The sequence below is a fragment of the Alligator mississippiensis genome, chromosome 11, assembly GCF_030867095.1.
Source record: "Alligator mississippiensis isolate rAllMis1 chromosome 11, rAllMis1, whole genome shotgun sequence".
Classification (NCBI taxonomy): domain Eukaryota; kingdom Metazoa; phylum Chordata; order Crocodylia; family Alligatoridae; genus Alligator; species Alligator mississippiensis.
Window position 1 is genome coordinate 38,587,506 of NC_081834.1, and position 27,292 is coordinate 38,614,797.

General features: G+C 42.3%; 1 protein-coding gene across 1 annotated transcript in view; it reads left to right on the plus strand.

The window, feature by feature from the left end:
* MYO1E (myosin IE) overlaps window positions 1-27,292 on the plus strand; it is a 170,865-nt gene that overhangs the window by 98,261 nt on the left and 45,312 nt on the right. The window contains exons 5-16 of the mRNA XM_059714827.1: window positions 2,727-2,814; window positions 6,357-6,446; window positions 7,806-7,937; window positions 8,509-8,643; window positions 10,271-10,403; window positions 17,315-17,511; window positions 19,705-19,785; window positions 20,848-20,934; window positions 22,174-22,260; window positions 23,388-23,555; window positions 24,716-24,801; window positions 25,446-25,527. Of these exons, the coding sequence (XP_059570810.1) occupies window positions 2,727-2,814; window positions 6,357-6,446; window positions 7,806-7,937; window positions 8,509-8,643; window positions 10,271-10,403; window positions 17,315-17,511; window positions 19,705-19,785; window positions 20,848-20,934; window positions 22,174-22,260; window positions 23,388-23,555; window positions 24,716-24,801; window positions 25,446-25,527 (1,366 nt within the window). The remainder of the gene's footprint in view (window positions 1-2,726; window positions 2,815-6,356; window positions 6,447-7,805; window positions 7,938-8,508; window positions 8,644-10,270; window positions 10,404-17,314; window positions 17,512-19,704; window positions 19,786-20,847; window positions 20,935-22,173; window positions 22,261-23,387; window positions 23,556-24,715; window positions 24,802-25,445; window positions 25,528-27,292) is intronic.

Genomic DNA, 27,292 nt, shown 5'->3' on the forward strand with positions numbered 1-27,292 from the left:
AGCAGGATTTGGGCAAGAAAGGACATGTAGTTGATTTACATCTAGTAATATGGTGTAACCCTGGGATTGAAACGTCTTAAATTTATTCAGAGTTTGAAGATTATGGAGACTTTCCTACGCAAAGATAAGGATTTCAAAATACTATTATGATTTGTGATAAACATTTGAGTGGGCCTGTTTTATTTCTTCAATGATCTAAGTCAGAGGGGGCCAACTGTTTTGGCAGGAACACCACAAATTTGGCCCACACCCTTTCTGAGTGCCACTCTGATACCCTTCTTCTACCCAATCTGCTGCTCTGCTTTTTGCTCCCTACTCCTTGCCTCCCTGCCCAATCTCTTCCTTTGCATTCTGCCTCCTGCCCTATGTCCCCTCCCTGATCTCCTGCTCTGCTTTCTTCTCCCTGCCCTATCTGCTATTGTGCTGCAGATCTGCCACATGCCACACACAGAGACTCCTCATGCCACTTGTGGTATTCATAGCACAGGTTGGTCACCCTTGGTCATGGATAACTCAAGAAATACAAGGATTGATATGCCTTGAATGAAAGGTAGTTAATCAGAAAATATTTAATTGAAATTAAGCTGATTTTCAGATGTAAACCTTCATGTAGTATCACTTATCTCATTTTCGTTCAGCACTGTATATTTCCTTGAGGAGTCTTATAGTTTTCCCCTGGCTGTTATGTTACAGCATGTATTCTAATGTCCTCATTGAAAAGAACTATTTTAAAGGAAGGAAGGAAGGAATTGTGAAAAGTTGGTGTGGAATATCAACACTTCTCATACCCGGTGTCAAGAGGCCTAAGAACAGGAAGGTAGTTCTCTGTCATACAGGATGTGATTAATAAAATCTCATTATTTCATTCAGGAACACCCAAAACAAAAGATTGCTGCACCAACTGTAGGTAGATAGTTTAAAATGTAAAACATAAATTTTCAAGGAAGCCTAAGGGCAGTAGGAGACCAAATACTAGCATTCACTGGGAACTAGGGGTGTTTTTACACATGCTCTGGGAGTTGTGGGGGGCAGGGAAGGGGGAAAGGAGACTTTTATTAGTAGGGAGGAAGGCTTCAAAAGCTGCTCTAATTAAAGCACCCAGAAAGTCTTGTGCATCAGTGTTCCCATGCTTCAAAATGGCAACAGAGGTGGTTTAACTAAACCTTGTTGAACTAGCTTTAGGTAAAGCACCCCTGCTGCCATTTGAAGTGCAGGGATGCTGATGCACAAGATGTGGAGGCTGCCTGAAGCACAGTAGACTTGATTAATCGAGTCTGCTCCGAAGCACTTAATTACAGCGCATTGGAGCAGCCTCCCAGGTTGTGTATAGGCACCCTAGGGTCCTAGGCCTTAGGCTGATTTTTCAAAGAACCTAAGTGTATTTATAATTCTCAAGTTATGAACTTTCCCTTTTGTAAGGACAGAGATTTCATGTCTGTATAAACATACCTAACTAGCACATGAGAATATTATGTCATATTCTCATTCTCTGTTATCACTTTACCTGAGTTCATTATTATAGTTAAATATGATAAACCTTAATTATGCCAGTGTAAATATGAACTTCTCCAGTTTTACAGTAGTCTTCACCAGCGATTCTAGATTTCTACCAGTGTATCAAAGAAAAAAAATTATGCTTAAACTGGAAAGCCTCTCAGTAGGACTGACACTTCACCTTTTTTATTTCAGTCACATCTATTTTCATGTTTTAGTTTTGAGACTAACTCCAGGGCTAAGGACAGAAGTTACACATAAACTGGTTTAAGAAATCAAAAACTGGTTTAAACCTGTAACAGAACAGAAGCTCAATGCCCATAAACCAGTTTCAAAATGGCTTAAACTGGTTTAAGATAAACCTGGTTGAAAGACGTATCGGACTTAACCGATTCAAGTCAAGCCATTTTATGGAACTTCTTTCCCAGACCCCTTCCTGGTTCAAGTTAAATCGCAGTCCCCCAGCATCCTAGTATTTTGCAGCCCTGGGCTGGGCTATGCTGTCTGCTCCAGAGAGCAGAGCTGGCCCTGTCCCTTTGCTCCCTAGCTAGAGCAGTGAGGGCTGGCTTACTGGCCTCACTGACTGGCTTTCTCCCTCTCCCCCCCCCCCCCCCCCCCACACACACACACACTGGCAAACCCGTGCAGGGGCCAGGTAGAAGGGTTAAACTTCCCTTCTCCCAAGTATGGAGCTACCCGGTCCTGCTTACTTAGTTCTGGCTGTGACTGTGGACTACAAAACCCAGGGGCACCTGGAAACAGGAAGAAGTGATGAGCAACCCTGCAGAGTCCCACTTCTGTGATTGTGAACTGCAAACCCCAGAGACCTTGGGGGCATCAGGAAAAGGAAGCAAACACAGAGCCCCTGCTGGCTACTGTGCTGGAGAGCTGTGCTCTAGCACCCCCCAGCTTCTAGCTTGAGGCACTGCAGGCATGTGGCTTACCTTTCCTAAATCAAAAGTGAATGTCTGTTCATTTGCTTGTTGGTTCAATCTTTGCAGCTTAAACTAACCTGCAAAGACTGAATCAATTCAGCCTCAGGCTTTTTGACTGTACTTAGCCCGGTGGTCTAGTCCATATTAGACTTTCATTAACGTTGCTATGGTCCTTAGCAGGTATGATCTAGTATGGTCCTCAGTGTTATAGTATAACTGGTTATGATGGTGTCACAATATTTTATTGACTTCCATACTGTTTTTAGGTCTAAACCTCTTATGTGTTCTTCTTCCTAGTGGGGAAAGTGGTGCTGGAAAGACTGTCGCTGCTAAGTATATCATGAGTTACATCTCAAAGGTATCAGGAGGTGGCCCCAAAGTACAGGTGAGTGTAGAGCTGCAGGAAGGACATCATGTCAAAACTTATTGTATAGCACAAATACCACATTCCTGTCCCAACATGAACATCCACAGAAGATCTCTGCCAGAGAAACCAGTGTCTCTGCTGTCCCAGTGGTGGAAGTGTGAGATTCCCTGACTTTTAAACTCTAGAACACAACTCAACTGGGTGAGAGATCTACCACTGCACGGATCTTGTGGTCCTCCCCAATGATAGGGAGCTCACAGAAGAGAAATTCAGTAGGTTAAAATGGCCTCTCTTCACAAGTTTCATGCTAAATTTAAAAATTTGGGGGGAAAATGTTTTTAATAGCATTTCTAATCTTAAACTGTAGTGAGAAAAGTTTATTTATGGTAACCACATTTTATTTATTAAAGTCCAAAAACATGCACTTATCTAGCAGTATGATCAAATGTGATTTTTTCACTAATTGGGCCTTCAGGTCTAGAAAGCATTGAACTGACCTGACTGCTCAGTCCACATAAACATATTAATTAAAGTGAATGCAGTGAGTTAGCCCTGAAATTCCATTAATTAAGTTGTTTGAGATAATCAGCTGATTGACTGGCAGCTATTCTGGGTAAGTAGGCTACGTTTTACCAGTCTGCTCTTTTTTTGGTTACTATAATGTATATACCATAATGCCTTACTGAAAGCTCTGATGTTGATTATGATCTTCCTGTTTTGTTTTAGGAGACAATGATCTAAGGAACATTGCACAAAGTTATTCAGTAGCAAAGCAAATAATTCAGAGGAAATATGCATTGTGTTAGTTTTGGAACAGACAATCATGTTATAAATAATTAGTTTAGTTATTTTAAGTAAGCTCTTTGTACCAAATGCAAAATTAACTCAGTAGTTACAAATCAGTTGATAAAACTGATAAGCTATGTTGAATAATGCATTCTTCTGGGATGAAATCCAACCCTCCCAATACAAACCCTGTTTCCACTAGCTTTGTGCAAAAATTGAACAAACTGGCCCTAATCCTAGGAAAGTAAATGACCTTTCCACAGTCACTGCTATGAACTGCTGCCTTTGTGCAGCCTATGGACTGCTGCCTCTCTACCTTTAATCTGTCTAGCCTGGGTGCCAATAGCAGTGAAGCTGTAGCAGTATGAGCTCCACAATAGGTTGTACAAGCCTGTACAGGACCCTGGATGCAGGTCAGCTGCATCAGAAGTCCATGCTGTGACCACTTCACTGCTCCTGACACCTGAACTAGTAAATCAAAGCTAGGGATTCTCTTTACAGTGTACTTATCCTGAGTGAGACATATTGTCCAAATGAGAAGAAAATGAGAATAACAGCAAACAAAATAAGTTCTAATCTACTGGAGGAAGTCAAAAAATTTGGTAGGGAAGAGTTGAGAGATACTAGGTGCTACATGAAATACTAAATGTGCAGTAGACTAATTCTACTGTGCATTAGTTTGGCAGGCAAAAACCGTGCTAATGCGCAGTGAAATTAGTCTACTGTACATTAGCGTCACAAAAAAGCATGCGCCGGTGCTACTGCACTGTAGTGCCAATTAAAGCTCATTAAATTAGTACCTGTTACTACAGGTACTAAAAACTTAAATGTGCCGTGATTATGTCACATTAATGAACATGTAGACGTGCCCACTATTTATTAAAGACTGTGATTCCAGCTCATTCAAGCTTCAAACCAATTAAAATATAAAGTGTGGATTTTTAAAATGAGACAAAAAATATCTAAGATGTGTGTTGATCCTCCACAACCTCTGGATTATCAAGATGGCGATAATTTATTTTTACTGTGTTTGTCTCAGAGTTTTTTCTTTTCTGTGTTTAAATTCATCACTCATTGATTCACCTCCAGACCTTGGTGCCCAATCCTGCAAATCCTTGAAAAGACCAAAGCCCTCACACATTAATACAAGCTTTGTAATCCTTATGCAAATAAAACAAACCCCATTATCAGGGTAGTTTTCAGTTTTGTGACCTCTTCTAATTAATTAGCATATGTGGTGGGATGAAAAGCACACTATTGGCTGGGTCAGCACGTTCTCTCACAGCTTTGGTGACCATCAAACTCTGTTGTAATATGAACATACCCTGAGAAAAGAAGTTTATGGCAAAAAAAAAAAAAAAGATAAGGAATGCTATCACTTTGGGCTGGATTCTTTTCTCAGTAACACTTGGCATATTCCTGAATTATCTTCTTTCATTTAACACAGAGTTGCTGAGATTAGAATATTGTCCATAATTCATAAAAATTAAGGTATTGATATGTGTACATTTTGAAACAGGGATATAGGATGCACCATACAGGATCTAAACCTAATTAAATCTAGCAGCCTGCCACTGGAAGCAGGCAGTGATCTGTAAAAATATGAGATTGTCTGTTCTACCTTCCCTTCAGGCCCAGCAATTCGCTTACCCAATTTAAGAATTTAGAAGACAGTTTCTAGCAAGGGAACAAAGTCCAAGGATAGATACAAAAATATCTGGAATCTACCACCAGGTTCCAGGAATAATGCTTTAGAACAGCTGGCTCTGGAAAGGCAAAAGCCTACACTGGTCTGCTTTTCCACCTGGTGCAGGGGTGGGCACAATTGTGGATCCAGGCAACAGCTGGATTCCATTTCCCAGCAGCCCCTTGCCATGTCACTGGCTGGTTTCCATGGAGTCCCCAGCAGCTGGCAGGGCCATGACAGTGCAGGGCCAGGGTTTCCATGGAGACTGGCCCCAGCAGTGCTGGCAGGGTGCGTGGCTGAATGGGTAGCTGCTCTGGGGCTGTGTGGCAGTGACAATGTGGTCCAGAGCCTGGGCAGAGCTGGGATCAGCTGCCTGGGGCGTGTGGGCAGCAGATAGCAATTCTACCTCAGCTGTTTATCATGCTGTCACTGCCACAAGATCCCTGCCCTGGAGCAGCTCTCCGCACAGCCATGTGCCCTGCCAGCGCTGCTGGGGCCAGTCTCCATGGAAACCCTGGCCTCTCACTGTCACGGCCCTGCCACTGCTGGGGTCTCCATGGAAACCGGCTGCAGTGACATGGGCAGGATCCGCTGAGAAATGGAGTCCGCTGCAGACCCGATCTAGCCCCTGGGCTAGACTTTGCCCACCCCTGACCTGGTGTGCTCTTATTTCTCTCTATCCTTCTGGCTCCTGTGAAAGGGAGGCATCAGAGTCCCTGTTTCTCCACACCTGCTCTGGAATGGCATGAATAACTTCCACATGCCTGCCTCTGATTCAAAATCCTGTGAAACCATCTAGAAAAAGACTGATTTCATGGTGCTGTTCTTGGCACAGAAAAAGGCCAGGAAGATGCTTGTGTTTGGGTTCACATTCTGGTTTAGTTGGGATGATTTTCTGGAAGAAAAAAAAAAGAAAAGCCTAGATATTGCAGATATGATGGTGTAGATTTCCTGGCCAGCCCAGAAGACTGTCTTTCTTGGCAGGCCTCCCTGCTCCTTATACATGTTAAGTTTAGAAATAATGGTTTTCTGAGACTAATCCAGGGTCCAGAAATAGATATTTTATTGCTATTTTAAAAATTTTCAGCATGTAAAGGACATTATACTACAGTCAAACCCTTTGCTGGAGGCCTTTGGGAATGCGAAGACTGTACGGAACAACAACTCCAGCAGATTTGTAAGTTTCTCTCCCAAAGATTGCTTTATCCTCTTAGCATCTGTGGGTTTGGTTTGGGCATCTTTATGAAGGAAAAATCTGGTTTTTATATAAATTGAGAGAGGTATATATTTCAAGGTCCCCTAGATCAAAGCGGCCCATTTGTTTCTACATATTGGACATAAGACAATATATTTATAAGCATTTGATATGTAAACGAGACCACTAGCAACCTAAGCAGGAAAGAATGAGTGGGAAAGAATTAGTATATATGTTTTCTCAGTTAGTAAAATTATAAGCTCTAGCTTTGTTTTAATAGTTGAAGCAATTCCTAGACATCATTGCCAGGCAATAGGGATACTGATCTTTTCTGAAAAGCAGTGAGGAATTATTTTCAGCATTTCATTGTAAATGTGATACTACATATACTAAATAATAGCCTGTTGTTATATTTTAGGGTTAGACTTGAATGAGGTAACCCTTTCAAATATATTTGAGAAGAGCAAACATGTAAGCATGGGTAATATGTAATAGAAGCAAAATTATATTTCACATACGGGGCTGAACACACTATTGGTGTTAATGGATATTGTTTACACCAGCAAGGAATATAACCTACATTTTTCAAAATTAAATCCTTTCTGAAAATATACCACATATAATATTAATATCTTGACAGCTGTTTGGAGATAAAGCAAAATAAAGTATGCAGCTGACATGTGCTGCAACAGAAAAAAAAATTACAAAACAATTGTAATTCTTGTTGGTTTCCAGTGCATTTCCTTTGCTCAGACTGTTATTTGTGTTAACAGTGCAACCAGCACAACAGATTTCTTACTCCTTCATTCCTTTTTTGCCCCTTTGCACAGGAGATGCAAGAGCTCATTCTTCAGCTGCCTTAATGGTTCCTGATGCAACTCCTCAGTCTACCACACAAAAGTATTATTGGTTTACCTCATTTGAAACTAAAAGGGCATAGTCACCATTAGTCTGAGTGGGTATAAATACATTGACTGCCTGCAGTTGCTCCCTCACATAGCAGCAGTAAATTTGGCACTCGTTATTTCTTTACTCCAATCCATTTAACATATATCAACCAACTCAGCAGAGGAAATTAGTCCCCAGTTAGCCTAAAATCATTGTTCCAATATGGTCTAAAATTGTTACCCTGAGCTTCAAACTATGTAAACACACATGGAAAAGAGGGAAGACTTAATTGTTTAAGAATCCAGACCTATTTTAGCTTTTAGAGGCTTAGAAGATTGAAGCCATGCAGAATAAATATCCCACTTAGTTTCCTTGAATTGTACTGCAACAGGTGTGTGCTTTAAGTTTAAAATTTATTAATCACTCATGACCCTCTATAATTATTTATTGCAGGGAAAATACTTTGAAATCCAGTTTAGCCCAGGTGGAGAACCAGATGGTGGGAAAATCTCCAACTTCCTGCTGGAAAAATCTCGGGTAGTAATGAGGAATCCTGGAGAGAGGAGTTTTCACATTTTTTACCAGGTTAGAAGCATAGTTTCCTTCTCAGTTATTAAAAAAGTTTTCCAGTTTTTCATGTTTATTGAAAAGTCTCTCTCAATACAGTCATGCTGTTGAATGCATATTCTTGAGGGCAACTTGGTTATTGGTGGAAGCCTTTACAACACATCAAGACATTTTTTGATATGGACCTACTCAGTGGCATGAATCTCTTTCCAAATACAGAAAAAAATATCTCTCTGCATTAAAGTATTTCTTGGGGCTTATTTGGTAATTCACTGTGGATTCCCATATAGAAAATATGCTACAGAAAATCATAACTTTCCCACAGTTATAATTCAGACCACTATATAATTATAATTAATTACATGTTATGCTCTAGGATTCCATAGCATGCTGGAAAAATAAAATAAAGAGGCCAGTCTATAAAGTTATGTCAGATGTAAGATCATTTCTATAGAACCTTCTAGGCTTCAACTCTGTTACATTCTGCAAGACTTTTCCTAAGAGATATTTTTCTTTTGGTACTGTTTCATGTGAAAGATCCAGGATATTTAGCTAGATTTTATCTGATTCTGGTGGTTTCCTTTTGCAGCTTATTGAAGGTGCCTCCTCAGAGCAAAAAAGCAACCTGGGCATTACCAGTATGGACTACTATTACTACCTGAGCCTCTCTGGATCCTACAGAGTAGATGACATTAATGACAAATCTGATTTCCAGGAAACACTGGTATGTTTTTAAAATCAGTACAGTGTGTGTGTGTGTGTGTGTGTGTGTGTGAGAGAGAGAGAGAGAGGGAGACAAATAGGCAGATGTGTGCATGTGCACGAAAGAGAGAGAGAAATAGGCAGTAGTGTGTGTGTTTAAGAAAGAGACAAAGAGGCAGTAGTGTGTGTGAGAGAGAGAGTAACAAAGAGGTTGTGTGTGTGTGTGTGTGTGTGTGTGTGTGTGTGTGTGTGAGAGAGAAAGGGAGACAAATAGGCAGTAGTGTAACTTGGGGTGGGCGAGACGGGCACCTGCCCTGGGTGCCAAGTTAGGAAAGTTGCCAGAATTGCTTCCCACCCCTGTGAAGCCTGTGCCCCAGCAGAAAGAGCAGCCCCAGGGCTTATCCATGCTGGGACTCCAAAACAGTCCCCAGCTCCTGCTGCTTTAAGAGCAACAGCTGGGAAGGGCAAAGGAATAGCTTATTTGGGGGCTACCTTCTCTTCCCCCAACTCTTGGACTCCCTGTGCGCTCCCCACCTTCCCGCAGGATTTGCCCAGGACATCAACTCTGCTTGTCACACCTTTGCAAACAGGCATAACTATAAGGATGACAAAGAGAATTTTGGAATGAGAGCCTCAAGTTGAAAATGCTGGTAGATAAAAACTCACCCATTTCATTTAAACTGTCCTTTTTTAAAAGGGCACCTTTTGAGGTCATGTCTATGTGGTAAATTTTAACATGGTCCAGAGCGGCATCCTCAAGCATGATGCACTGCTCAAGGTGGGCTGCTTCATAAACTGGAAGCCATGTTATATCCAGATAGTAACACAGGCAGGCTAATTAGCATTGAATGACAATGCCAGCTAACATGCCCATGCTAATTACTCAGCATGCATCATCATGTGAGGGCAGGAGCATTGCTTCCCCTGTAGGGGAAATAGCACAGTGTGCTTAAGGATACCACTCTAGAGTACAGTAAATTTACAATAGGCCTTTTGAATTGCACTCTGGTCATTCTGTTAAGGTAGTTACCTTGTAGAACATGCTTTTCATCAGGGATTTATAGGAAGGCATCTTTTGGCAACATAGCTCACTAAAGAGCTTCAGTTATAAAGTAAAAGTGAAAAAGAGAATTCTATATATATGAAGTATCATGGCCTGAAGGGTTGAAGCGTGGATTTGAAATGGGGACTCTAAGGTTCTGTCTCCAGCTGCTACTGACTTCCTGTGCAGCCAATGGTATGTCAAGAAAACCTTGGATGCTCAGTTTTACAATATTTTTAAAGGCGTAGTAATATTTATCTACCCTTGCAGCATACCTTTAAGCCACCAGTATGAAACATTAAATGTCAGGTATCATCATCATTACAGGATCAGTTAATGTAGCAGAAGTGACAGGTAGGACTTTTATAAATCGAGTTCCTTATTAACAGCACATCCTAAAAAATTATTCCTGTGGAGCAGTTGTTTCATGATTGGCTGAAGTACACAGCCAAAGCCAGACAGACTATAACTGTCCTGTGGTAGTAGAATCATATACTATGTGTCACTTTTTTATCTTAAAATTAATTGTTTTTATTCTGAGTTATTTAAAAGACTTGCCCAAAAACTATTTACAGAATGTGAAACGTGATGTCTTTTTCTTCACCAGCATGCAATGAACGTGATTGGGATCTTTGCAGAAGAGCAGACACTGGTGCTACAAATAGTGGCAGGAATCCTGCACTTGGGAAACATCAGCTTCAAAGAAGTTGGCAACTATGCTGCTGTGGAGAGTGAGGAGTGTAGGTAGCTCTGGAAACCATTACAGAATTAATGGTGATGCAGCAGGTTGAGGCTCAGATGTTGTGATGTAATGAACTGCACTCGGAAGCTGCTTATCCAAATACAGTGCATCATTTCTCATGATCTGAGAGGTTCTTAAAAAAAACCTGGACCATATTCAGACTTCTGCTGTGCACCATGCAATCCAAGTAACTTATTTAATGACAGCAGAATTTTACACTTTGAGCGTAATCTAAAGAAAATGTTTTTGTGTATTTGAGTGAGAGTTTGGTGGACACACTTAATGTCCTTCAAATGCAGCGGTGTTCAGATACCAGCCGGATTTGATTCTCTGTTTTACCTGTCATGACCCTGAAAAAGTGTGATCCTAGCTTGACTATCCTCATCCTCAAAATTCTGCCTTTTAAATTGAATGTGTATTACTTATATAACACTGAAATTCAGGACATAGATAGTATAAAATAGTATCTACTGCATCTAGGGTCCATTTCTACCCTATAAACACTTCCTTATCCACAACTTCTTGTCCTGGGTTCCTACAGATTTTGCTCAGTGTACCACGCCTGCTATTTCCATATCTATGGAAGAAAAGACAAGCTGATATATATGTCTTAGTTATTATGCTTAGCCTATAACAATATTCCTGCACTTCCTCACATTTAGCGTAGCACACACTGGTGAAGTAGCTTGTGCAACTACTTTAACAGCTGTTATTTTAAAAACTTCTGATTAGTTTATAATACAGAATTCTTGGGGAAATTACAGCTTTTGATCAGGCTTTAGGATCAGTGTCCTATCAGTGGTCCTTTATATCTGAAGTGTTGATGGTTTCTCCAATCCTCCCCACCCCCCACCACATTTTTCAATCCCTTCAACAACCAGCTAGTGATGAAAGGAGCAGGATTGTGAGGCCTAGCAGCTCTTGGTCATGAACTGACATGGAGGCAGCAGTTACGAGAAGGTCATTAAATGTCAGGTATCATCATCATTACAGGATCATTTAGCACTTGGACAAGGCAGGAGTGAAATTCAGCAGCTGTAACTGTGACTGAGTAGCTCTCTTTAGGATCCTCTCTGCTTACCCCACATGGGGAGGAGGCTAGAAAAGATGTCTTAAACATAGTCTAGCTACCTTTTTCTTGACTAGATAACCATGTCCAGTGGGATCATCTTTACTGTGGCCAAAATCAAAAAAGTCACACAATCAGTTTTGGAACCTGGAACATCAGGACCATCATGGACAGGTCTAATAGTGAAAATGGTGAGAGGGCAGCAGGACAGGCCTTACGAGGAGAGACTGAAGGACCTGAACCTCTTCAGCCTCAGCAGGAGGAGGCTGAGGGGGGACCTGGTGGCTGCCTACAAGCTCATCAAGGGGGATCAGCAGCTAATAGGCAGAGCTCTTTTCTCCCCAGCACCACCTGGGGTGACGAGGAACAATGGTCATAAGCTGATGGAGAATAGGTTTAGGTTGGAGATCAGAAGGCAATATTTTACAGTTAAGGTGGCCAAAATCTGGAACTAACTTCCCAGGGAAGTGGTCCTCGCCCCTACCTTGGGCAAATTCAAGAGGAGGTTGGACCTGTCTGGGGTCTTGTGAACCCAGCATTCATTCCTGCCTGTGGCAGGGGGTCAGGCTAGATGATCTGTTCAGGTCCCTCCTGACCCTTGCTACTATGAAACTATGAAACCATGAAACCCAGAGCACTGCACTGCAGTCATGGCTCCAGAACTCAGGCAAGAACACTTGCATCACTGCACGGAGTGAGACCCGGCAAGTGAGAGGTGGGCACCGCAAAGAGCAAGGTGGTAGCTATACCCTGTTCTGGAAGAGTAAACAGGAAGGAGAACATTGATTTCCCAAGTTGGCTTTGCCATTAAGAATGAACTCGTAAACCAGCTCAACAAGTTCCCTATCAGAATTAATGAGCACCTGTCTCAAATTGGCAGGGAGCCAATATGCTCCTGTCATCAGCATGTATTCCCTGAGTCTTGATGCTGCTATCAAGAACAAAGAGAAATTCTATACCAACCATGAGCACGTCCTTTATGATGTGCTGGAGGAAGACTGTTTTATTCTGCTTGGCGATTTCAATGGTAGAGCTGGATGGGACTCAAACCTCTGGAATGGAACCATAGGCAAGGAAGGAGTGGGAAAGTTAACTCCAATAGTATCTTCCACCTGATCAAATGCATGGAATGTTGACTCACGATCACCAACACTCTGTTCCGCTACAAAAACAGGTACAAGGCATCATGGCAACACCCACAATCTAAGCATTGTCACTTGGTTAACTATGCCATCGTTTGTGCCCGGGATCACAAAGATGACTACATCACTCGAGCTATGCTAAAATCTGATGATTGCTGGACCAATCACTGATGCATCTGCTCAGTTATTTCACTCAAACTGCCTCCCAAATTGTGACTACAGCAAAAGCAATGCCAACAGAAGGTCAGCATCACAGGACCCAAGGACCCAATCAAGTGAGATCTCTTCCACCAGCCTCAACAAAAAATTGGCAAATTCCGGTCAACAACAATGGGAAAATGATAGCAGTGCTTGCAGTACCTTCAAGTTCACCACCATCAGCACCTGCGATGAGACGCTTGGATTCTCTACTGGAAAGCACCACGACTGGTTTGATGAGAATGAGCAGGAGATCCAAAAATTGGACCAGCTACAAGTGCAAGACCTTTCATGCTTGGCAGAATGACACCAACTCCAAGAAAAAGAAATTGAATCACCAACAAGCCAAGGCAAAAGTCCAGTGGAGGACCACGATATAAAGAACAGATGGTGGGAAGACAAAGTGAAAGAGATTAATGTCTCACTGGCATCCATGATACGAGCGGTTTCTTTAGTGCCACCAAAGCCATCCAAAGTCCAAGCACTCAGGGACCAACCCCCTTGAGACCTAAGTATGGAGGAGACCTGATCAAGGAAAGGGGAGTCATCAACACTTGTTGTAAGGAACATTTTGAAGACCTTCTCAATAGAGACTCTGCTGTTGACTAGAGAGTTCTCAATTCCATCCCGCAACACCCAGTTAGAGACAATCACAGAATCCCTCCAGCCTGAGTGTTTGAAGATTGTGACATCAAATCTGAAACCAAGCTCATGGTTTATCAAGCAGTCATGATCCCCAACTTACTGTACAGAGCTGATACATGAACAGCATATAAGAGATGCTTCAAGACACTAGAGGAGTACCATCAACACTGCCTGCAGAAGATGCTTCAAATTCAGTGGGAAGACAGATGCAGCAGAACGTTAGTGTCTTCTCTCAAGCAAACATCTGAGCATTGAGGCAATGATCATCCAACATCAATTTCACTGAGCCAGCCACATCATCCAGATGTCCAATTCCAGACTCCCAAAACAAATCTTCACCCAGCTCAGTCAAGGTGTACACTCAAAAGGAGGGCAGAGAAAGCACTTCAAGGATGTTCTCAAGGCCAGCTTGGAAAAAAATGCAACCTTGACATCAATATCACCTCAAATGGAGGAAAAATCTGCTGCAAGGATCTCAGTACTTTGAAATCTCACAGTGAGAACAGGAGATGGAAAAGCAGGAGTGGCAGAAACAGCATGTCATAAACCAAACCAAGAATCCAGGGCCACCCACACTCCATATGGAAACAGATGCCTGAGTTATAATAGAACCCATTGATCCTGGATTGGCCTTGTCAGCCATCTTTGGACCCTCAGATTGTTGTCCATGATTACTCTATCATTCAGTTTGTGATCTATTTCCCAATTATGAGGAGGCTGGGTACTCTTTGCTTTCCATTCCAAAGAAAGCACTTTATTTTTTGTTGTAAAAACAACCATGGTTGTTGTTGCAGATTGATCAAATAATCCTATTTATTGTGACAGTCTACAAAAAGGATGACGTGAATGTTCTCCAAGAGTAGGATTCTTTTGATCCACCACGTTGAAGAAGACAATTAAATGTTTTTACCCAGAGACGCCTCAGATGTATTTATCATAATATATCTATTTTTTCACTTACTACGCTTTACCCTTAATACTTTCAAATTTTACATGGTGACCTATGATATAATACTTCATTATAGACAAAGAAAAGTTATGCAATTGAAACAGCAGTGTATTTTCTATAGTCACTGAACAAGAAAGACATGTGAAGATTGTATACTTTTAAGGGTTAGGCTGCTACTCAGTTCCCCTCTAGCAATCACTTGCACATAGCTAGAGGTAGGCAGAGTTTGAGGGAGAGCTGCAAGAGGAGCCTGTCTGTCTGGCTGTCTGGGTTCTGTTGGCATGAATAAAGAAACCTCTTTGTTGAGGTGACTTCTGACTCAGTGAACTAAACCCACAACGTGATAGGACATAGTGACTTCTAGATTTCTGCATTGAAAGTGGTGGCCTAATTTGTGTTCTGGGCAGTGTGTAGTAAACAGCTCTCATCTTTAACTACATCTCCTTCAGGTTAATCATGAGGTGATGTAACTATGGAATAGGACCTACATTTAGTGCATGTCCTGTTCCTCTCTTGCTACTTGTTGCACCAGTAACACGTTACATCAGTGGTAGGCAGCTGGAGTGCCCCATCAGCTGTGGTCCACCTTCAGGAGGCCTTGATTACAAGGATACAAGGATCTATCAATAATCGAGCCTAGCAACATCCCACTAAATAGCAAAGAACCTTGTACATGAAAATACTGTAGGACAAGATTACAGTGCTATTAAAAGTCAAGGCTATAATAAGGTTTTCTACATCAGAACCAAGAAAGGGCTTAAAGACGTGGTCCTATATTATCATTTTATATATATATTGAAACATAGGCTTGGCAAAGTACTTAAAAGGTAAGCAGATTCATCCTTCTGCACTGAGGTGGGATTGAGTATGTCTGGCCTACCCTCACACTCCTTGTCTAACCTATTCTTCTTCTCTTTTCTAGAAAAATAAACCCAAATTCTTTCCACTTTTCCTCACAGATTCTTTTTTTTGCTGCTCCCTCTAGACTCTTTCCAGTTTTTCTACATATTTCTGCAAGTATGGTGCCCAAAAATGAACTGAGTACTTCAGCTAAGGGTAATCATTTCAATCTTCACAGAAGTGGTGAAGCCTCGTGTCTTACATACAACACTCTTGTCAGTGCATCCCAAAAGGACATATGCTTTTTTTGCAGTGGCATCTCATTGTTGACTCATTCAGTTTGTGATCCATTTCCCAGATCCTTCTTTTGGGCCCTTATCCCTCACCAGATAGTCTCCATTTTGTATTTGGGGGTTTATTTTTTCTTTTCTAAGTGTAGTATTTTGTGCTTGTCTTCATTGAATTTAATCTTTTTTTTTTATTTTAAACCACGTGTTCACATTATCAAGATCATTTTGAATGCTAAACCTGTCCTCCAAGAGGTTTGCAGCCTCTCCCAGCTGACTTTTCTCTGCATATTGTATAAGTGGCACTCTTATTCCATCATCTAAGACATTAATGAAAGTTTTGAATACCACAAGATCCCAAACTGACCCCTGTGAGACATTACTGCCCAGTTGGATGAAAACTACTCTTTGGAGGTGGATTTCCAACTAAATAGTTGCATACCCACCTTAGTAATGTATATACCACATTTCCCTAGTTCACCTATGAGAAAATCATGTGTCTTACTGAAGTCAAGGTATAACACATATACTGTTTCTTTATACATTATGTCTTTAACTCTGTCAAAGGTGGGAATTAAATTGGTTTGATATGATATGCTGTCTATCATTTTATTGCATATATAAATGGATTATTCATTAAATATGTTCCAATATCTTCCTAGACATTGACATTAGGCTAATTGGTTAATAATTCCCTAAGTCCTACTTTTTCTTTGTTTTAGAGGTAATATAGTACTATGTTTGCTCTTCTTCAGTCCTCTCCCATCCACTATTAGTTCTCCAAGTTTTCTAATATCTTAAACATTGCTTCAGCTAAAATACTCCAAAATAAATGTCATGAGGCCATGCCAACTTGAATACACCCAACACATCCTCAGAAAGCAAATGGCAGGAAAGTTCATTGGAGGTTTCAAGGGTAATCTGGACTAATATCCTATTGGGGTGACGTGGGTTCAAAAACAGGCCCCACAATGAAAGATGAAGAGATAAATGCAGTTATTAGCTGCTTTAGAAATTTTGCCTTCACAGTCCCCAGGCAGATTGAAAGGACACCTACACATGTGCCTGACACCTGCTCTGACATGTGCTAATTAGTACATGTCAGAGCAGACTCAATTAATCAGGTCTGCTGGAGCATGATAATTACCATGCTTCAGCAGCCTCGACATCACGTGTATTCAGCATCGCCACGCCTCAAAATGGGGCTGGGGACACTCCTGAGAGGCACTCTAATTAAAGTGCCCCTCCACCCCCCACGACCCGCACCCTGGAGCACTTGTAAGACACCGAAAGAGTCCAGGAGTACTAGGGGGAGCATACTTACAGGAGATAGGAAAGAAAAAAGACACTGGAACCTTGTAACCATGACCTTCCTTCACTACATTTGGAAGATTGTATATGTTTGACCAAAAATGTGGTGTCAGTTGCATGTAATGTCTCACAGCTTCAGTTCCATACTTTCTTTTTATCTTTTCTAAGGAGTGACATATTTGTATTGAAAACTCTGATTTAGGTGGGCTTTTACATTCCAAGAACTGGGATGGAGAAACTGACTTTTCTGAGGGAGGGTACAACTTAATTCAATGCATTTAAGTATAAAGAGTTGAACTATTATTTCTTGGAGGGTTTAGAGGAAGTTTTGAGCAATAAGTCCCTTTTTACCACATCCTGGCAAGTTTATTTCTGCTGACTGCTACTTGAGATACTTGTGGGTTTCCTTGTTTTGTGTTGGATTATGATTGAAAGACTAAAAAACAGTAACCCTGATTGTTCTTGCAGTTTTGGCTTTCCCTGCTTTCCTCTTGGGAATTAACCAGGACCGCCTAAAGGAGAAACTGACCAGCAGGCAGATGGACAGTAAGTGGGGAGGCAAATCAGAGTCCATTAATGTGACACTAAATGTGGAACAAGCCTGCTACACCAGAGATGCTCTAGCCAAAGCCCTTCATGCCCGTGTCTTTGATTTCCTGGTGGACGTAAGTTGAATTTTAATCTAATAATGTTATTAATGTTAAATGCAGAAAAGAGTAAAGATTCAGCCTGGGCTTTTCCTACAGTTCTCTACTTTTGTCCACTTTTTCCTCACTGTACTATATTCCTCTATCATTAAACACATTAACTTCTAACACACAGCTGTTCTTTCCCCCATCCACACACACCATCAGATAGCATAGCCAAATCAACTGCTGTTTCATCAGATCAAGGGCCTAGAGCAGTTTTGTTGAAGGGTAGAACAAAGAGGTGCAACCAGTCTTTTCCCATCAGGCACCTGAGCTGGCATAAGTCATAATTTACCTGGGCTTTTCGATCATAGAGCCAAGAGATGCTCTGGACAGTGGCAAGAGTAAGCAGCCCTGTCACACCATGGGAACACTAGGTACTGGATAGAGGAAAAATGCTACATCCTGATACTGAATCACCCCAGCTCATTTTCCAGAAGGAATTGTGACACTTTTCCCTCAGAGTCCCATTGTTGTTGCTTTCCAGTAGACACCATTCTTCTCCATCCATTCCCCCCACACCGCCCCACCATTCTCAACATAGTCCGCTTACAAATGAAAGGCTAGGCTGGAATGGTGAGGGAGAAGCTTCAGACATTGGCCATTGCCTGTGGTCATGATACTGGTTCTAGGTGGGGCACTTCACTATGGCAGCTCCACTGGTTTTAGCAAGTATTACTGCTGTCAGCAACATGAAAGAGCAAAACAAAGAATAGGAAAATTAGTGGAAGTAATTTTTGCTCATGAGCAGAAGATATTCAATATTGAGCTCTTATAACAGTTTTTTATTGGTTTTTGCCTGATTTGTTTCTCTTTTTGACTACTCTAATGGGAACAGTTGTCTAAGAAGTAGTTCTAAAGGCTCACTCAACTAGACAACAGAATAACATAGGACTAGAGGTGCACCAATGAATTGGTCTGATATCAGATTGACACCAATATAAATAAAATTGGCTGTATTGGAAATTGGCCTGATGTTGCCAATAATTTGGCCAATAAATGCTTGTGCATGCGCACAGCCACAGCACAGCACATAGGCAGCACAGCACATAGAGGAGCACAGCCTGGCAGCTTGGAGAGCTACGTGCAGCTGGTAAGTCTGTGTGGTAGAAGGGGAGTGTGGAGGGAAGTGGCGGGGGGGGGCAGATAAAGGTCCTCGCGGTGAGGGAGGGAGTGGGGCTGGGGCAAGCACTGCCCAGCCAGGGCAGGGTGGGGCATGAGATGAAGCTGCGGCTCATCTGGATGGGGTGGGTGTGGGGGGGCCACTCCTGCTGCAGCATGCACCATGGGAGGGGGCGTGTGCCCCCAGCTCTGCTCAGGGCATGGGCGGGGTGAGATGCCACTGTGGGCTGGGGCCGGGGCTGTGCCGGTTCTTCCCAGCATATGGTGGAGAGGGTTGGGCTGGGGCTATGCTCAGGGCGGGCAGCAGCACTGGGAGAGGGAGCTATGGGGAGACTATGGCAAATTTTGGGATGGCTGCAGCCCATCCCTGTAGTTCCCCCCAGTGCTGCCACCACCTGCCCCGAGTCTAGCCCCGCCCAGCCCAGCCTCCTCTGGGAAGAGCCTGGTGCAGGCCCAGCCCCAGCTCGCAGCTGCAGCCTGACTCAACCCGCACAGATCCAGGGGCACCTCCCCCTCCACGTGCCCTCCTGGTGTGCACGCAGTGGCGGGAACCGCCCTCCCTGCCCCAATCCCCAGATGAGCTGTGGCTCTGTCCGGTGCCCTGTCCTGGCTCGGCAGTACCTGCCCCCGCCCCACTCCTCCCTCACCGTAAGGGCCTTGATCTGCCCCTGCACGTCCCTTCCTCCCCCCTTCCCTTCCGTCACAACAGACTTATCAGCTGGATGCAGCTTTTCAAGCTGCAGGGCTGCGAATCAAAAATCAGATCAGTATTGACCAGTATGCCTCCTTAAAAATCGGCTGTTGGTATCAGCCTCCAAAATCTCTGTTGCTGCACCCCTACATAGGACTCATCTGATAGTTGATGACAGAGCTTATTTTAAGTAAAAATTAAATTCCCTTGGGTGGGTGGCAATGTTATAATCCCTAGAAACAGTTTGTTATTGTAGAAACCCAAGTTTTTCAGTTCAGATGTTATTATTTATACATATAAATTATACATTATTTTATGTAAACATTATTTCTGTTTCTTTGGGTCTTTTTTATTAGTCCATTAATAAAGCTATGGAGAAGGACCATGAAGAATATAACATTGGGGTCCTGGACATTTATGGATTTGAAATATTCCAGGTAAGGAAAAAGCACTCCCCCACCAATCAGAACAAAGGGAATATGAACTTTCTGGGTATTCATACAAACTTAAGTGCTTAGCAGCAACATCTCACTTAATAACCCGCAGCATCCTTATAGGCTCGGCAGTGCTATGTTGGCTAGCACTATGCAAGAAAGAGACTTGGAGGTCATCATTGACCACAAGATGAACATGAGCCTGCAGTGCGATGCTGCGGCTAGTAAAGCGACCAAAACGCTGGCTTGCATCCATAGATGCGTCTCAAGCAAATCCCGGGACGTCATTCTCCCCCTGTACTCGGCCTTAGTGAGGCCGCAGCTGGAGTACTGCGTCCAATTTTGGGCTCCACAATTCAAAAAGGATGTGGAGAAGCTTGAGAGAGTCCAGAGAAGAGCCACGCACATGATCAGAGGTCAGGGAAGCAGACCCTACAATGACAGGCTGAGAGCCCTGGGGCTCTTTAGCCTGGAAAAGCGCAGGCTCAGGGGTGATCTGATGGCCACCTATAAGTTTATCAGGGGTCACCACCAGTATCTGGGGGAATGTTTGTTCACCAGAGCACCCCAAGGGGTGACGACTAGGTCGAATGGTCATAAACTACTACAAGACCGTTTCAGGCTGGACATAAGGAAGAATTTCTTTACTGTCCGAGCCCCCAAGGTCTGGAACAGCCTGCCACCGGAGGTGGTTCAAGCGCCTACATTGAACACCTTCAAGAGCAAACTGGATGCTTATCTTGCTGGGATCCTATGAACCCAGCTGACTTCCTGCCCTTTGGGCAGGGGGGCTGGACTCGATGATCTTCCGAGGTCCCTTCCAGCCCTAGTGTCTATGAAATCTATGAAATAAAAATAAAATAACAAAATTAGTTTTGAAAATCTCAGTCAGTGGCCTTGATCCTCAGATTTTGCAATACGCAGGATAATCATAAAATCAGCTACTCTCCAGCACTGAAAATGGTCCATTGAAACCTCTCTGGATATTGATAATATAATATATGAAAAGCTATTGGATGTAGAGCACAAAGCTAACATTTTAATTTTTCCTATGTTTTATTCTAGAAAAATGGTTTTGAACAGTTTTGCATCAACTTTGTTAATGAAAAACTGCAGCAGATTTTTATAGAACTGACACTGAAAGCAGAACAGGTAACCAGTCATCATTTCTGAGCTCAAATTCATAGTACCAGCTGTCACCCTTTCATTTGATGGTAGAATGAGGTTTCAATTGTTGACAGTAAAATTTGCCTTGTAAAACAAGACAAAGAAATACTCCTTGTGGCTGGCTAGCCTTGAAAATGTAAACAGCAGTTGCAGACACAATTATTCCTTGCAACAATGATACAAAAGTGAGTCTCTCATACAATGTACTCATGCAGTCTCATGACTCTCTGTAGAGACTTAGTGCGTGCTCTGACTCACTGACAGAATGGAAAACTGCAGCTTGATTCCATCTCTGCATTTTCATTGGCCATGGCACAAAAAGTTAAGTAGGAAAACACTATTTCTCAGTTTCCTCCACACTTGCTTTTCCCTATATTTAATGAAAAAGAGACTTTAGCTAATTTGTCTGTACTTCTTTTCACTTCACTTGTTTTACCTTTTAAAATTATAAACATTCTCTGCCCTAATTTTTTTACAAATTTTGAGGAATTCTACATGGGAGATCAATGACACCATGCAACATAGGCCCCTGGCACACATTCATTTAAAGGTGCCATAGGATCCAATTCCTAATTTCAACAATCACACCTCATGCCATGCCACATCTGCACAGCAGAACTGGTCCCAAAACTGCATCTCCTGCCTCAGGTGTTGTGAAGCTTGTTTTGTTAATATTTACTTAATAGAATTTGAAAGATATGCTGATGGAAAACTTCTGTTTTTATTAGTAATTGCTCAAGCCATCTGAATGAAAACATGCACTAGTCTTTTGTAAATTCTGCAGCTGTGCCGTATGAGTTTTCACATAACACAACCATAAATCTGAAATCTGGAAGGCTTAAGAGGTCTGAGATGCAGAGGAAGGTGATGTAGCTGCTGTGTTTGTGTCCACTATTACCATCATTTTATTGAACTTACTTTGATAAGGCCAGACTCATCCCTGGCATAACTCCACCATTTGCTTGAATTCTCCACAAAAGAAATAGCTCATTATTTGCATCTTTAGAAATAGGCCAGGCAAGAACTATTTTTGCTGCATATGGCAAACTTACAGGAAACAAGTTTTTATTCACCATCTAGAAAGCTAAATACTTCTAGCATTGTTTGCTGACAGGTCTATGTAAACATATTTAAATCCTGGTGAATTTGTATATGCAGTATCCAAAAGCCACTTGTAAACCAATAAAATGACTGAATATTTGGATCTTTTTTTCTATCTCACAGGAAGAATATGTGCAAGAAGGAATTAGGTGGACACCCATAGATTATTTCAATAACAAGATAGTATGTGATCTCATAGAAAACAAAGTGGTGAGTCTTTGTCATAAATACAGATGCAAGAAACTGAGAACTTCTTTGTCTAACTAAATTAATCACTGGGATTGCATTGCAGTCAATCAAGTCAAGACTTACCATGATTTTGAATGAAAAAAAATACTAATTTCCTATGGAGCTGAAGTCCCCCCACCTTCCCAAACTCTACTATATATCCACATACAAACCCTATAGTCTTTGAGACTAGTTTAGATCAGTGATGCACAACTTTTGCTGAGCAGACTGGATGGACAATGCCAGGTCCCCCCATGGGCTGGATCTGGCTGTTGGTTCCAATTTGGCTGCAGGGGGTTGTGCAGCCTGACTCTAATCTGTCTGCCCAGGATGGGGGTGGGAGTAGGGTAGGGCGGGATGGAGCCGTCCCCCATCTGGATGCTTGGTTGGGGGCAGGAGAGGGAGGTGGGTAAGAAGCAGCCTAGTCGCAGTCTCGATGCAAGCAGGGGTAGGGAGCAGCCCAACCCCAATCCAGATGCATGGGTAGTGGGGTGAAGCAGCTCCAATCCAGACACCTGGTGGGGAAGCTGAGGCTGGAGCTGGCTGCATGGAGCTTCAGCTGTTCCTGAAGGCCCATGGGCAAGATGTTATGGGTCTGTGGGTTGGAGGTTGAGCACTCCTGGTTTGGATAATATAGTAAAGCATTCCCAAATTTGCCTCTCTCATCTACATGCAAGGAATGGTAAGATACAGGGTGCATATGTGCCACATTGCACTTTGAGGATGTTGATTAACAAAATTGGCAAGTTGTCGGACGAGAAACTACATTATCTAAAATGTGGGTTACTTTTTGATGCTGGAAGGAAGGTAACTCTATCTGGGAAAGAGTTCTAAGTTAAAAAAGGAAAGATTTCTTTTGACATACTTGCTAGGTCCCCCTTTAATTAGCTCGCTCTAGCTATGACTTGCACTTCTTCCTGATCTTTCCTGCTAATGGATAAACTTCTCTCTATTATAACTCCACTTAGGGGGATTATACCTGAGATAAATTTGATCTGATGTTTTAATTCAGCATGAAGAATTTCTCTTTTTCTGAAAAAATACCAGTATTGCTTTGCATGTAGCTTATTACCATTTTGGTTTTGTTCCCTTTGTGCTTTCCCTATCAGAATCCCCCAGGGATTATGAGCATTCTGGATGATGTGTGCGCCACAATGCATGCCGTGGGCGAAGGAGCTGACCAAACACTACTCCAGAAACTCCAGATGCAGATTGGGACTCATGAACATTTCAACAGCTGGAACCAGGGATTTATCGTTCATCATTATGCTGGAAAGGTGCCACAGAAAAATAATTTTTGAAGAGGACACTTATTTTATGTGCTGTCTAATATATTTCCAAACAAAAAGGACAGTAATTACAAAAGTACCCAGATATTGATTCTGCATTGTCATCAACTGAAAGAGGGGTGCACATTTATGCCACTGTAGCCCCTCTGGATCTGCTCTTGATCATGTCATATTATATATAACTTATCTCCTAGCCAGGTATCTAATACTATCTATAAGCCATTTGAAAAATAACACAACATGATCTTCAGAGTAAAATCTAACCCCCTCTCCCTCCAAAGCAACTGAAGCCATTTACTACCTGGAAGACAGGTTTTCATCTTGTTTTCTTACTGAGTAGCATATACAAGTTCAGAATAGTTCTTGTCCCCTGATCAAAATAGGTTACTTATACAATTAGAGATGGGTTTCTGTATGTTAGGCTACCATTTTTGTGATATTTTACTGATGGATGACACTATCCTTTACTATACAAGGCCCACAGAAACAAATGGTGAAATGGATTTTACAAGAGAAATAATTAATTTGACAAGATGTTGTGTACAGGCATTTTTACTAAGTAAAGCAAAATACATGTATGATTTATATAGAGATATTTAATCTGATACCCATTCAAGTCAGGGTCAGTCCTGTTTAAACCGTCCTAGACAAACATTTGTTTAACCTGAATTTAACACTTCCATTAATAGAGATTCCATAACTTTTCTAAGCAAACTGTGTCAGTGCTTAGCTATCATCTTGGTTAGAAATCTATTAATTCTCTGGAGTAAACGCACAAATGTTCTTATATTGCCACTAAGCCCTGTGAAACCCCCCTGACTACTTCTAAAACTTTTCAATACTGCCATGTTTATTAGTGTATTACAGCAAACCTTGTTTATGCAGAATGCTTTTTTCTCCTGGATGAAATGAAGTTTACTCCAAGACCATTATCCAGCTGCTTACAGCTCTTTTTTATATTCTAAATGCATAGTGGATATCAGCTTGTTTATACTGGGCAAACTCATGAGGTAAATGCTGTACAGGGGTGTATTAATTACCAAGGAATCTCCCAGAAACAGAAAAAATGGGGATGGAAAAAGAGATTAAATATTGTTTAATTATCAAATTATCAATTAACCACCAACATTTGATTTCACTTTGCTTAGGTATCCTATGATATGGATGGTTTCTGTGAACGGAATCGGGATGTTCTTTTCATGGACCTGATTGAACTCATGCAGAGCAGTGAGCTGTAAGTAGGCAAAAAATGTTTAAAGCTGAGAATAAATATGTTGGTTAAAATAGATGCAAGGGGCTTGATTCTCTACTGCTTTGCACCCAATATAATCTTTGATCGCTGTGATTAAGTGGGGGTAAAACATGACCAAAACAGAAAGAGCATTTTGCAGTCAGTTTGCATTTACTTTGTATAGATGTGAATAATTATATAGGAACATTCAGAGAACAAAATAGACATTGCTAAGATCTGGAGAGACCCCAAGTGTGGTGCTTTAGGAACTAACCCAATGATTTGTAAAACATTTTAAAATGAACAGATGAAAGATTATGGGTTGAAAGTACAAAGAAGCATTATTAATCACTATATACATTTAATGATTAATGTTAACAGTTTAAAAAATAATATTCCTTGAATCTGGAACTTCGTAATCCTTCAGAAATTCATATGCTTGCCAAGATGATAACTGAAAAGGCAGAGGTTCCATATGGCAACAGCTCTTGAAAGTGTTGATATTAAAGAGATATATGATTGCAAATAACCATTTATGTTCTATTAAGCTACCAGTTTCTATGATGTATGCCTTGATCTAGCTGTAGTCTGCAGAGTGCCTGTTTGCCCTGTCCATTCATATAGACATCTTGCTAATTCCTTTCCAGACCTTTTATAAAGGCTCTATTTCCTGAAAACCTCCAAGCAGACAAGAAAGGCCGCCCAACCACTGCTGGCAGTAAAATCAAAGTATGTTCAGTTTGTGTGCATCTGTGTGTGTTTATTGTATGCCTGTCTTTATTTAAAGAATAAAAGCAGTTTTTACCATGTAAAACTCTTATTTAAATAAGACAATGATAGTGCTGCCCTGGTCGTAAAGTAACTTTGTTTCAGTGTACACAAACCAGTATTTCACTAGTTTTGCTTTTTTTGCCCAGCTGTATTCTATCTTCAGTGGTGAATGTTCCAAAATGGCAATTGATAGTAGTTATAACAGCACTGGCATGTGCATAATGAATAAGCCCCTTCACTCAGCCACTTGACATTCTACAATTAACTACAGATAATGGATCTTTTTACTGCCCAGAAAAGCACACCTCCCCCCTCCCCTTTCCCGGCGTCATCCAGCACCCACTGAAGTCAATGGTAGCCTTTCTGTCCATTACATTGTGCAATGAATCAGGTCTCAGTGTTTTGAATCTAGCCTCTTATTAAGAGACTGGCTGGAAAATATAAGCCAAATCCAAATACCCCAAAACCTTGAAAATGTTTGGCTGCTAATCTATACTATGTTTGCTCTTTCCTCAGTTTTACCCTGATGGTCAAGTTCAGCTGAGGCACTCACATTAACAGCCTTTAGCTTTAAGAATTTAGGACTAGAGACAGGATGATGATGACGCCTTAAGCACCTTTATCTCTTAGCTTACTCTTCCTTTCCAGCACTGTACCATGACAGTCTTCTTTACTAATGACATTTCTGCAGAGGTGGCTTGGAGTTGGGGCAGCGGGTTGGGAATGGAAGATTATTTCTTTTTGGAGGAAGTTGACTGAGTTCCTTAATGCAGTGGTTTCCAACCTTTTTTCATTTGCGGACCCCTAAAATATTTTGAATGGAGGGGTGGACCCCTTTGGAAATTTTGAATGGAGGTGTGGATCCCTCTGAATTTTAAAATGTGGGTATTCACATATTTTTGATGAATCGTAGTTATCTTTCACAGACCCCTTAGACATAGTCTGTAGGGCTGTGCAAAACTTCAGGTGCTGATTTGATATGGAGGAGATTCAGCCTGATTTGGTGGCCGAATCTCCAAATCCAAATTGAATCAGGGGACCAATTAAAAGGTCTGAATTGATCCAAAGTTCTCCGAAACTTTGGAAAAGATTCGGAGAACTTCAGCAATTCGGGCAGTCCCCGCCCGCTGCAGCAGGGAGTTGGACCCAGACTCAGAGCTAGTAAGTAGGGGGCGGGGAAGGTGGGGGGGCTGGAAGAGGGGGGAGAGGACCATGGGAGGACCCCTGCCAGGCCCCATCCTCTGCTTGCTCCCCAACCCTCGCTTGCCCCCTCAGCCCCCCCATGGCTGCCCTGCCCACCTCAGCTCCCAGTGCATTAAAAAAAAGCCCCACTCACTGGGTGCTGTCCAGCAGGGGGACAGTCCCTGCTGCCCCCCACTGCCCCACACTGCTTGGGGGACTCTGCCACGAGCCCCCCAACCCCCGCCCACTCCCCCAGCCCCCCCCCATGGCTGCCCCACCAAGCCCAGCTCTGGCCTTTTAAGGAAAAAAAAAAAAAGGGAGAGAGAGAAAAACCCCCAGGACTCGCCAGCTCCAGAGGCCCCGAGGCTTTGGGGGGATCGTGCAGAAGCCCCCCACATGGTGTGGGGCAGTGGAAATCGCCCCCTACCGGGGAAGGAACTGGTGAGTCCAGGGTTCTGGGGTTTTTTTTCCTTGAAGGGCCAGAACTGGGGTGGGCAGGGCAGCCATGGGGGGGAAGGGGGCTGTAGGAGCAGGGGGGGAT